The sequence below is a fragment of the Solanum stenotomum genome, chromosome 2, assembly GCF_019186545.1.
Source record: "Solanum stenotomum isolate F172 chromosome 2, ASM1918654v1, whole genome shotgun sequence".
Taxonomy (NCBI): Eukaryota; Viridiplantae; Streptophyta; class Magnoliopsida; order Solanales; family Solanaceae; genus Solanum; species Solanum stenotomum.
Window position 1 is genome coordinate 18038941 of NC_064283.1, and position 13009 is coordinate 18051949.

Here is a 13009-nt window from a genome sequence, read left to right on the forward strand (position 1 = left end):
GATCCACTAAGCTATGCTTAAAAGAAATAAAAAATAATCTAAAAAGTATGACCATTTACCTATGTTGGCAAACATGGTGAGGACTTTGAGTTGTCTGAACTCGTCCCCATATCGATGCTCAATTCTAATCTCAATAATATAACTCATGCTCATATGTTTAAAAACATTTCATCATCCTCAACTTTGAGATTATTACCCAAAATATTCTCTTAAAAGAGATAGTGCTCAAAACTCCTCATGAACTCATTTGGATATGAAGGTATCCTTTAATTTTAAATGTAAAAGTATTTACTCTTGGGAATACTTAGTTCCCATATATTCATTTTGAAAATTGAAACTCAATTCGCCTCACCCTCATACTCAAGTACTTAAGTCTTAAAACAAGTTTTAAAAGGTTGTAAAATACTTCTTAGAATGACTCGAAGAACTTCCTCAAACTTTACTCTCAGGAAAAGAATCATATTGAAAACGGTTCTGACTCAACCACTTTCTTCGTAGAGCCCGTGTATTGTAAGTGATCTGAACCTTCCCGGAGCGAGCCTCCCATAGAGGCAAGTGAAGTTGGACGACGTACTATGATACTTTCTGTTTTGTTGAGTCCTGCTTTAATCTCTGGTTTGATGGTTGTACGTGCTAAAAATTCGGTACATTCCATTTTGTTTATCATCCCAGTCTTTCGCAACACTTCAGGTTTACTTCTTTTGTTAGGTCTCGACTTCTTCGCTATGATCTTCTCAGTAGTTTATATAGGAGCAACTCTAACTTGAATTTGATTTATGAATTCAAGATTTATGACTTGGATATGCATGAATCAAGGATTAATGAAGATTTTAAGTGTGGATATCAAGTAGAAAACATAGGTACGATTTGAGGAAACTCACATGGAAAGAAGGTCGGAAGGGTAGGGGACCTGGCAACCCTAACGCACTGAGTGGCACTGGGCGCCAACCCCTAAACTACTGAAGGTGGTTTGGGGCGCACTGAGTGGCATGGTGAACCATGCCCGAAACTACTAAAAGTGGTTTAGGGCACATTGAGTGGCGGGACGCCCCATCTCTATGCCCAGATTTTGACGAATTTGCTTGCTCCAATTTCATGTTTAACTCCCCTAGAATCGAACGATTTCCCTTAAACTCTTTTGGATTCTTATACCCAACATAATTACAACAAAATCTACACCAAAACCCATCAAGAACAACACTCATTCGCAACTCTCACCTCAAGAACTCAACAAGAACTTCATTGAACGAAGCACAAAACCTCAAGAACTCAAATCATTCAACCTCAAGAATGAAATTACGAATAAAAATCATATGATTGACGTGTGGATGAACGAACCTAATACTATGAGAACTTACATACCTCCTAAGGATCAAATCACTCCTCAACAATCACAAGAATCTTGAATGAACACTTGAATTTCTCCTTTTCCTCCTCTTGCACTTCTCTCTAAAACCCTAAGTGTATTTAGGAATTGTGAAAACTGATCGAAATCAGTTTAGATCCCTATTTGGGGTAACCAAAACGTGAAAACTTAGCGGGGTAAGAAAAAGACCAAAATACCTCTCCTTAATTCGGATGAATTTCGATAACTGAACACGTTGAACTCAAATGGGAATATCTCCTTCATTCGAACTAAAAATTTAGCAAACTCAGTGGCTTTGGAAAGAGGACGCAAAGATATTTCATTTGATATCTCATTTTCCACCTAACTCATCATGTACTGAAAGTTATGGTCGTTTGAAGTTGACCCAAAAATTCACAATTGGAATCTAACTTGCACAACTCTCAATTTAGCTCTTTCGAATTTAGTTTTTTTAAAAATTAGTATTTTGTCATTAGTTTTTCCTTGAAATAATCCAAAGTAATTGAAAAGAACTAAAATAAAACACTAATAAATGTTGTACAAAGAAACAAAATCCAAAGTAATTGAAAAGAACTAAAAAAAAACACTAATAAATGTTGACTAAAAACCGGTTATTTTATAGTCAAACTTCTTTACTCCGATCATATCATCATAATCATGTTATCAATGTGTATAAAAGCCTAATTATTTTTATTATATAACTGCGATTAATAATCTCTTCAGTCACTTCATATTGAAAACAAGTGTAAATCTCTACTCCTCTTTCTTTCTATTTCGATTCTCCCTACAGAAAATGTTACCTGAACTGAAATCAATTTCTGAAAATGGGGTATTTTCATCTTCATCTTCAACTACCTCTTCACCAATTTTCAATCCTCGTTCACAGGCCGAAAGAAATAATAAACAAATAGAAAATCGAATCGCTGATATTCATGAAATAGATCTATTATGTGACGAATCATTCAGTCAAATTATGAAAGAAGAAGAAGAGGAAGAATTTATCTCTGATGTTTCTTTGAGAGAAGTTGTTATCTCCGATGCTTTTTCTACCAATGGCATCATTTTCGCGTTGAATAAACGTAAGAAACTACATTCTGATGAAGAAGAAGAAGATGGAAATGCAACAAAGACTATTTATGACGTGAATAAATTACGTAAAATTCATGAAGAAGAAGGGCAAAAGGAGTATAATGGTCAGAATGAAAATCAAGAATCTAAACTACATGAAGAAAAAAGCGAGGATGGAAACCAAGAAAATACCAACGGAGAAGAAGATGAAAATGAAGAAACAAAGGAAGAAGGAGAGGGAACAACAGAGGAAATGGATGAAGATCAAAATGAAAGAGGAAAAATATAACGCCAATTTTCAGAACCATACGACTCTAATGTGCTGCTATGTTCTACGACTGATGAAAAAGGCGAAAATCATGTCACAAATGTCTATTGTGACTTTTATTTCAAGTTTTTACGTATGTCAAATTTAATCCCTTATGTTTATTAGTTTTTCTTTTAATATTTCTTTAGTCCTTGGAATTAGTTAAGTTTAATTATTGTCTAGTCCTTAGTTTTGTTTGTGATTGGGATAGTTGTCTAAAGGGAATGTTCTTCTAGGAGGGTATTATATATCCATTGTGCTACAATTGAGATTATTATTGAATATTAAGAAATTCCTCTCTTCTTTTAGATTGTTTCTTCTCTTTCCTTCCTACATCATTATGTTGCCAACTCTATCATTAAACATTCAACCTTCTTATCACTCTAAGTTTTTTTCAAGACAACCCTTTATGTCATCCTAAGGCTTCCCGAGCCTACCTTGTAAGTCAAACACAGCACGTATCATATTATGTTCTGTTCCAACCACCTGGCCATTGGGCACCAATTGATTCTACATTTTTTTCTTTTAGAAATATTCTAAACCCCTTTAATAGACATATAAGCCCAGTATATAAAATATGTCTAAGACCCCTGGTCATCAATTGGACCTAAATAACCACATGAGACATGTATTAATCATCACCATATATAGCCCATACTTGATTTCAACTAACCGTTCAAGTAACTCAGACCACTCAGGGATCCTTACGACATCTACTACAATGTTTAACATGCAAACTCGGTCTATATAAGAACAAATCCACATTAAACACAATAACTCGACCAATCATGAACCATCATGATAAATACGTTAATAAAATAACATGGTTCAATGATGAAACCATCATATAGAACACAATCAAACATGTACCATACGTGGTACTGGAGCCAACTATATAGTAACTTGTATCGCATGTGGTACTTGAGCCAACCGATAATATAACTAATATCAGGTGTGGTATCCAAGCCAACCAAGAGGTATTATGTACCTAGCATGGTATCGTAGCCAATCAATAATATGTACCATACGTGGTACCAAGTGAATCAATAGTCACACAATCACAATAAAATACAATCACAGTTGTAAATACATGCAAACAAAACACATTTATTGCATGTGATTGTCAACCATCAATTCACATTCAATCCTTATGTTTTCTTCAATATGCATTTTACAAGTTTCACTATAGAAATTGTTCACATGCATACATAACACAACTTGAAAAATAACAACCATATCTAGTGGCTCTTTCCGGACCGTTTTCCAACTTATGACCCATAACCCACCGGTTTCCACCTCTAAAATAACACCTAAAAACATTCACCAAATCAACATCACCAAGTTAAGCACCCTACCACCCTAAACAACCATGATCCATAAATTTGTCTGTCCAAACTCCGCGCCCAAGGCATGTATATGTAAACTCCCAATAATTCACAAAGTACTATGCAAGTAAAAACATGTCTAACTACTCAATTAAGCCTTGCCTGCCTGAACATCAGGAAACTGCTTAAGAACTCTAAACACGAGCTTCAGGCTTAGTGGGGTGAACCGTGATGGACGTAGATAAAAATTCATGAATTTGACTTTTCTTGTGGTAGAATCCCTCCTCTCTCCTTTGTCCCCGTGCTTGGAGTAGCTTTCGGAGGATTGTGGTGCAACCCTCATCTATTTTACCACTAAAGAAGAGGAGAAAAATTAAACGAACTCACATTTTCGAGTTTCAGCCCCGCTATAGCATCTGATACGGCGCTACAACGGCACAACCATAACAGAAATATTCCCTCTATGGGAGGATGCCGTTAGTCCGGGTCAAATTAAAATCTGAGATTTTTATCGTGTCGCCCTAATTTTAAATCGATAGTGAATTTTGAAAAAAAAAGAGTTGAACTCTGCACGAGGTGCCTTTTGAATAACGATGGATCAGATCCTTACAATAGTCAACTCATTAAACGAGTCAAGTGAAGAGCTGAGTTGGATTTATGATGATATGGATCCTAAATAATTTTAGATATTGATTTTAATTTTTTTTTTAAATAGCTCAAATTATCTACAACTTCCACGTTATTAAATAGGTACTGAAAATTATATTTCTTAAAATAATGATCATGAAATCTAAGTTAAGAAAATTGAGTAACTTTCTAAAAAATAAAACAAAGTAGAGTTACTATGATGAACAATTACCCAAAGTCAAATGATCATCTAAAATTTAAATTATAGATAAAAAGATGAAGTATTGCTAATGACAATTAGTAAGCATATTTTAACAATGATTTACCATTATAATTATAGTTTAACCTCGAAAAATATTTGATTAGTTAGTTGAGTGTTCATTTAATTTTATTAGTTTAATTTAAGAGGATATACAATGTTCACAAAGGAACCCATAGCACCCCGAAAGAAGTAGCTCATTTTTGAATTCATGAAATACTGGAGTTATAATTGAGGCCGCGAAGTAGCCGCCAAAATATGTCATGTACTCAACAAGGAAAGAGCAAGTACACTATTAGTATATAAAATCCACATTGTAGTGGTAGGATCATCGGCCCACTTCAGCTATAAGAAATATGAATAGGTAACCACAGCTTAGTAAATCCGATAACATATATACAATTATAACCACAGTAAAAAAATATGACCCACACTGCCAGTCCTCATCTTGATTTGACATTCATAATAACATGATCAACAACATTACAGCATGCCAACTCAGCCCACTCATGAAATCCACACATAAACAATCACAAGTACTAGACGTGCTACTTGAGTAAACCATGTAGTAACTTATACTAGCGTAGTACCCAAGCCAATCGAATATGTACCATGTGTGGTACCCGAGCCAATCAAGAGATATCATAAACCAAACATGGTACCTGATTCAACCGTTAATATGTACCAAACGTGGTATCTGAGCCAACCATTAGTATAGACCAGGTGTTGTACCCAAGCCAACCAAGAATCACACATCACAATCACAATTATAATGAAACAAAGCACACTTGTACACCCAAGTAAACACATTCATTATATGAGTATTGACAACAAGTTAACATTTTAGTTTATACTTTTTTCATATCCTTAACCATACATACATTATATAGATAATACTACCGAAGCAGTTAGCAAGCACATTACCCTTATTAATAAGCCAACAACATCTAGGACTAACACTGCAATTTAGTACTGTACCCAAAGTTATTTGAGTGATACTTTTAATTCGTATCTATTTGTTTAACACGTGTATATGCTTCTTTTTCCCTGCACATGACACGTATGCCAAAGCAAGTTCTTTCTCCCCTGCAAGCTTCTCTATTTCCTCTTTCACTTTTCTATTTTGCTCATTCACTTGAGTATTTCTACCTCTTCTTCCGGAAGTTTGGGTTAAACTTTGTTGTTGTATCTAAAGGATGCCGTAAGCTTGTGTCTTTTTTTTGTGTCCTGTTTTGGTGATTTTATGTTGGATTATTTTGATACTGCTTCCAATTTTCTGTTGGTATGTGGTTGTAGGTTTGTTGCATGGATAGAATTCCTATGTTGAATCCACTTCTTCATAGCATATGCACAAGATTGTAGACCTATGAGAAACCAAACAACTATCAACTACCTCGAATCTAGTTAGAAAAGCTCTATTGAACATGTGTCTTCCTCTTGTTATGATGCCTATTTTGTTCTTGGTCTATCAATAGTCAATAAAATACATGATTAGGCCCAAATGGCCTAAAAACACCCGTATTATATCCTAATATGAAGCAACAGGTCATTCTCATGATTACCCCACCAAAATCAGGATTTTTTCACCATTAAATAAGAAAAATTCTCCCCTAAGATCACCACCACAAATTCTAAGGCTTAAAAATCAAATTACTAAGTTAGGGAAGTAATATACTTACCTTTATCGATGATTACGTATGAAAACTGCCTTAGGTCATCTCCACACTTAAACATTCTTGGATGATTATAGGCAGTTTTGGGGAGTTTTTTGTATTTGTAGAGACTTACCTGCCATAGTGACAATGTTGTAGCGGGATTTCCCGCTATAGCGAGAATTTATTCCACCACGGTAGTGGGTGTCACCTACAATAGTGACTTGCATAGGATAGAACCTCGAAAAATCCACCCAAAAGTGATCCTTTCTCAACACACCTTCAAACCTTCACGCCAAGTATGATATCGGGAGTTCTACTTACCCAATTCACTTTCGAAAAATACTACAGGCTGTTCAACGTCTTAGCAACAATAATAATAAACTCTTCTCAAACATTTCACCCAATTCTGTCTCTGGATTGCCCTAGACCTCATCTCCCTCAGATTTAGTAAAAGCCTAGCCTAGTCTGAAATTTCAACTCACTATTCCAGAAGTTTTCTCATCTGAATTCTTTTACCATTAGCTTATCCATAACAACCGACAGGGTTTTTATATTTAACTTTTGTCGGTCTTTGATCCTTCCCAGTAGGGTGTACTGATAATATACTATTCTTGCTACATCCTTTTTGGGTTGAATAGAATTCTCTTATGTGAAACGGCGAGTAATCATCATCTCTCTTTTCGGCGAAAGTTGTGTCTTTTCTTATCTTATATGATTAGAGGCTCTTGTATATAACTAGACTAGGTCGTCGGAGTTGGTTGTTTAGTTTTGATTATTTTCGTATTCATGTTATGGGATTTGTAAATTTGATATTAAAATGTATTTGTTATTATTTAAAATTAAAGATTAAAAATTGGATTTTCGCATATTCTTAATTTAATTGGATGGTAAGAATTCGTCTGTCTAGTTGATAGGTGTTCGCACGATTCCGTAATTTGAATTGTGACAATTTTCTTAGATTTAATAGTGTGTGTGAAATCCTTTTGGTGAGAGCACATGAAACTTGATAAGTGGATAAAGTGTGTGTCATTTTTCAATGAGATGAATTATGAGCAGTAAAAAGTTGCAGTGTGACAAAGAGGCGTGTGACTTAATATATAAATCATATACAATTATTATTTATTTTTCTTTAGAACGATTTGAAAAGATAATTATTCCTTGATGATTTAACATTTGATTTTGAAATTTTAACTTTGAAGTATTTGTGAATGTACCACATGCCTCAGATTAATTGTCGGTGCAAAGCAAAGTCATAAAAGTGATGAAGGTGCTTTGATGTGCAATGTTTTTGTGTAATTTTACTTTGAGCCAAAAACATAAGTGTAGGAAATGTGGATAAGTTGGGATTTTGCCAACTTATTCATACTTTTTTCTTGAGTTCTATGCTTCATTGAGAAAATGAAATTAAAAAAAATAAAATTGCTTGACAGATACATTAAATTGAGTGATATTCTTAATGCTTTATTAGTCCTACAAATAAGATAATTGAAGTTATAAATTTAACTAATAAAGAAAATATGATGGATTACAAATTACTTATTAATTAATGAAATTATTGACTAAAGCACAAAATTAATTATATCGACTTCTTTCATTGACGACCACCTTCCATGTTCCAAAATCCTTACATATCGATAGGATTCACGAGTAAAGCTTCAATCACAGATTTCACATTATTCTTTGGATTACTATATCCATCTTGATTGTTCTTGTAAACAACATCGATCAGACGTGTTAGGTTCACCACACGCCTCAAGATTTCATTTGGCATATTAGAAGTAGTAGTCTTAATGCACTCTTTGTTCAAATCCTTCCATGCATTTTCAGCTATTTCAGAAAGTTGTGCACTTGCTTCTTCCACTGATAAATTATTCTCTTGCATGTAACATTCTATTCCTGTGACAAGTTGTCCTTTTTCTTTCTCAATCTATAAAGGAAAAAATATAATTCATCATGAGAAAGTTTGTAAACAATATTGTTTATACTCATTCCCCCTAATAATAGTCGGTCGTTCACTATTAACTTGACACATGGATTAAGAAATAATAAATGATAGGGGTAATTTCACCAAATTACCCTTATTAAATATAAGTCATCTAAATAATATTGAAAAATGAATAGTATTTAATAACAAGGGTAAAATAGACATAACAATGGTAAATTATTCACTTGTTTTATAAATTGGACAGGTATTGTTGGACATCCCAAAATAGTATAGTAGACAAGTAAAGATGGACGGAGGGAGTAATACAAATTTGTATATGAAAGTACCTTATAAGTAGCTATGTCATCAATAACTCTACCAATTATTGCAGAAGCCACAAGAATTTTTGGTTTATTCATCATCCAATCAAATGTTTTCTTTGTTGCTGACTTCATGCCCAATAAGGATGCTGGAGCAAGTAGGTAATAAGTTCCAGTAATCAATGCATTATTTAGGTACTCTTTAAATGATGGAATTTTCCCTTCAATGAACCATTCTGCTTCAATGTAGTAACTCCTCACAATTTCTTTCATCTATATTCAAGAAATTAACAATATATATTTATTAAAATAGTTGAAACTCATAAATATAAAGGAAAAATGATATTCTATGTTATTCGGACTCTTTAAAATGTTGCCAGGTGAGTATCGAATCATTCAAAAGTAGGGAATTTTTAATAAGGATCCGACACAAGTGCAACAATATTTTTAATTAAGTGTCATACCGCCTCTTTGACATAATTAACTCCATTGAATCTATCTTGTTCATTGATTTCTCTTTCATACTCGTTGAAGAGATCAAGAAGAGATGTATATATCGGTTTCATATAGTTTGGGAGTCGATCAACTTCACTTATATCCCACCTATAACGATAAAATAAATTGTTAATCAATTGTATCCACTCTATGTATCAATTACTACGAAAAAATATTGATCTACTTTGTCTCAATTTATGTGACATACCGATCCACAACTTCCGTGAATATGATTAGTTCATCAAGAGTTCCATAAGAGTCATATGTGTCATCAATTACTGAAATCATAGCTATGCATTTTGCAAGCATAACTCTAGCTTGAGAGTATTGTGGTTCAAAGTACACCCCCACTGTCCAAAAAAAACATTCCACCATTCTGTCTCTCACATATGAAAGTTTTGATGCAAAATCCAAATCTTTCCACCACCTTCACAATAAATAAATGTGTAATGTTTAGTTAGTTTAATTAATAATAGTCCCATGGTTCCAATTTGTTTGTCTTGTTTTGACTAGACATAGAGCTTGAGAAAGTAAAAAAGGACTTTTGATCTTGTGGTTCTAATATGTCAAATGTACCAAAATTTACGTCATTTAATCCTGTGATCTTAAATATGCATGTCATGTGGAAAGTTGAAATTAAAGAGTTGTTTAAAAAGGTAAAGAGATATTCTTTCTGAAACGGACTAAAAGAAAGTAGGACAATCAAATTAAAACGAAGGGAGTACTCATAATAAACAACACAAACTCAAAAATAACTTACTGTGTGAGTTCACTAAGCTCTTCCTTGTGTAGCACTTGCAACAAATTGTAATCTAATTTGGCAAGCCTTAGTAGCTTTTCATTGCTTGATCCACATTCTTCATATATTGAAATGTTAAAATGTGCTTCAGCTCTTGGGATTCCTCTATGAAGAGATTGCATAAGTGCATGTGTTACTTGTTTCTCAAGTGTAGAATCTAAGGTATTAGGTGTTATCCTCTCAAGATGGAATGTTGCAAAGATAAGTGCCTCTTCTAATGTGGCATCTCCATGCTTCCTAACATGTGCTGCTTCATACAAACTTAACATACCTTTTACATCTCTAAGTAGAGATTTCTTGAATTTTCCATTGGTGTCCTTGAATTGGTTGAAACAATCTAATTCACAAAATATTTCGTTATGTCAAAGTTATTGTTGGATATGTGAACAAAGTCTCATATTAATAGTTGAAAAGATTAAAAAAACATGGTGATTGCCTCGATATGGACAATATCACCATGTTAAGAGTATCTTCAGACGGTAAATATATTATACGAAAAGTATACTATGTGTATATAAACCTACCGGAAGAGATTGGATAGCCATGTTGCCTAAACAATCGAAAATATAATGAAACATTGTATAGATCATCTTCTTCATGGATGAAATTTAGATCAAATATCTTGCTTAGTTGATGTTCAATCTCCTTCTCAAAGTGATAATAAATACCAAAACGTTCAAGAGTGTCAATCAAATGAACTTTTTGTTCAATGTCATTGCTAGTAGTACTTATTATCATGTGTTTCACTTCTTCTTTCAAAGCCTCAATCTCCTCTACAACTTTCTCAGATATCTGAAGATGTAATGTATATTGTTAGTAATTTTGTTAAAGCTATACTATAGTATAGAATGAAAAAAGGGTGACTAAAAGACAATTAAATAAGCATATATACAATCATGTCATTCTACAACAGTCACTTATCATTGCAATATTTTATAATATTATGTTATATTATATGTTCTCCATATATAACAACATTCACTATAAGCAGTCAGAAAATATCTAGACAAATTGTATCGTTATAGAGAGATTTGACTGTGTACATATATTTACCTGATTATCCTTAGTAGAATTGCGAAAAACATTTCCCCACATACTAGGAGAGAAATTAGCCTCTGGGCGAAAAATCCCATTTTCATGGTTTACATTTCCATCCAATGAAGTCATTGTTGATATAATTTGCAAATTCTGGAAAATTATTCAAATGATGGGGTTTTCAGTATTTTCTGCTTAGTGTTTTGCCATTGTTATGAGTATTTATATAGAGAATTATAATAATTTAATTTTAAAATGTGAGAGAAACACATTTTAGAAATTCAAGTAGTGTTAGGCGGCATGCCATGTAAAAATTCTATCTATGAGTTCTAGCAATTACATATAATTAGTCTTTAAAATAACTTTTGTCTATTGTTGTTGAATTATTACTTGTGACCTTCAACGGTCTAACTAAGAAAAAGTAAACTAAAATTTGTGAATCATCTTAGTTTTGTTAATACCAATCCAAGTTATATATACCAATATATTATGTGTTAATTAAAAAACTTATTATTAAAGATAAATGATTTTTTTTTAATTACTCCCTTTGTTCCAAAATAGTTGTCACGTTATAATTTTCGAGTCAATTTGACTAATTTAAAGATTTATTATATTATATTAATTTAATATATTAAAATTAAAATTTAGATATTCAATAAAACTATACAAAAAGTACTATAAATAAAATGTATTTTTAATATCAATATGATGAAAAAAATACATGTTAAACTATTAGTCAAAGTTCATATATATCATATGACTATCAAAAAGAAACTATGAGAAGTAAAATGGAACGAATAAAGTAATTTATTTTACAAATTAAGAAAGAACCTTTTTTTCTTTTAAAGAAACTAAAAAATAGGTTTACATAAATTAAAATAGAAAGAATACTTTATAAAGAAAGAAACACAAACTGCTAGCTCTTTTTGTATTAAAATGTTAATATATATTGAAATATAAATATTAATCTACAGCATATGTGTTGTTGCATTATTAGTTAAATAATACTTCAAAAACATTTTACAACTTACAAGACTCTTTCTAGAATAACGACTCTCCTCTCTTTTCTGTCCTCTATCAACTACACTATATATGTCTTGTTGCATTATTATTTTACTGAAGAAAAAAACATAATATAAAATGATTTATAATTCTCAATATGATGGTTTTCAATTTTACTTTTTCATTCTTTCATACAAAATTTACTTGACCCAAAACAGGGAGTTAAAATAGAAATGATCAGCACAACATGAGCCAACATTTTTAGAAACTCTATTGTCGCAGCCGCCTTCTATAAATGCCTTAAAATAATAGTTATACCAAATATAATTAATCAAGAAAAAAATCTATCAAATTCATATTCAACGAGTAGAAAAATTAGAAGGTAACACATGACAAACGAACTAAGATATGTGTGATTCTTAAATATTGCCAGTAAAAAGTAACTTTGTTATGGTCCCCGGTTATGAATCTAGTTATGGGACGCTGCAAGATAAATTCTGAAGTTTTCTTTTTTCTACCTATGGTGCTGGTTCATTAAGAGAGAACCTGCGATCTCTTGAGTTTGAAGTACTCAAAAACTTGACTAATTTTCTGCTCCCCTTTTCCATTGAATTCAAATAACTTAAATACAACATTGGTGATTAACCACCCACCTAATAACAAGGAAATAACTTCCCACTACTACTGAAATGAGAAAGTGGAAAAATAACCTCCTTACTGCTAATAACTTCTAATAACTATTACTACAGAGAAAACAACTTCTACAGAAAAACACTGTAACACTGTTACAGAACCTATTACAGAGAAAACAGAAAAACATAATTAAT

At 32.5% G+C, this 13009-nt stretch overlaps 2 protein-coding genes across 2 annotated transcripts; one reads left to right on the top strand and one right to left on the bottom strand.

The window, feature by feature from the left end:
* The first annotated feature begins 2159 nt into the window (after positions 1 to 2159).
* Positions 2160 to 2723, top strand: LOC125855775 (pheromone-processing carboxypeptidase KEX1-like). Its single transcript, XM_049535480.1, has one exon. It carries the CDS (start codon positions 2160 to 2162, stop codon positions 2721 to 2723), a length of 564 nt encoding a protein of 187 aa, XP_049391437.1.
* A 5508-nt stretch (positions 2724 to 8231) lies between these two features.
* Positions 8232 to 11312, bottom strand: LOC125855219 (vetispiradiene synthase 2-like). The gene is made up of 7 exons (XM_049534913.1): positions 11199 to 11312; positions 10670 to 10937; positions 10107 to 10482; positions 9555 to 9773; positions 9316 to 9454; positions 8879 to 9124; positions 8232 to 8534 (listed from the first exon to the last, which is right to left on the bottom strand). The coding sequence occupies exons 1-7, from the start codon at positions 11310 to 11312 to the stop codon at positions 8232 to 8234; spliced, it is 1665 nt and encodes a 554-aa protein (XP_049390870.1).
* Between the last annotated feature and the right edge of the window lie 1697 nt (positions 11313 to 13009).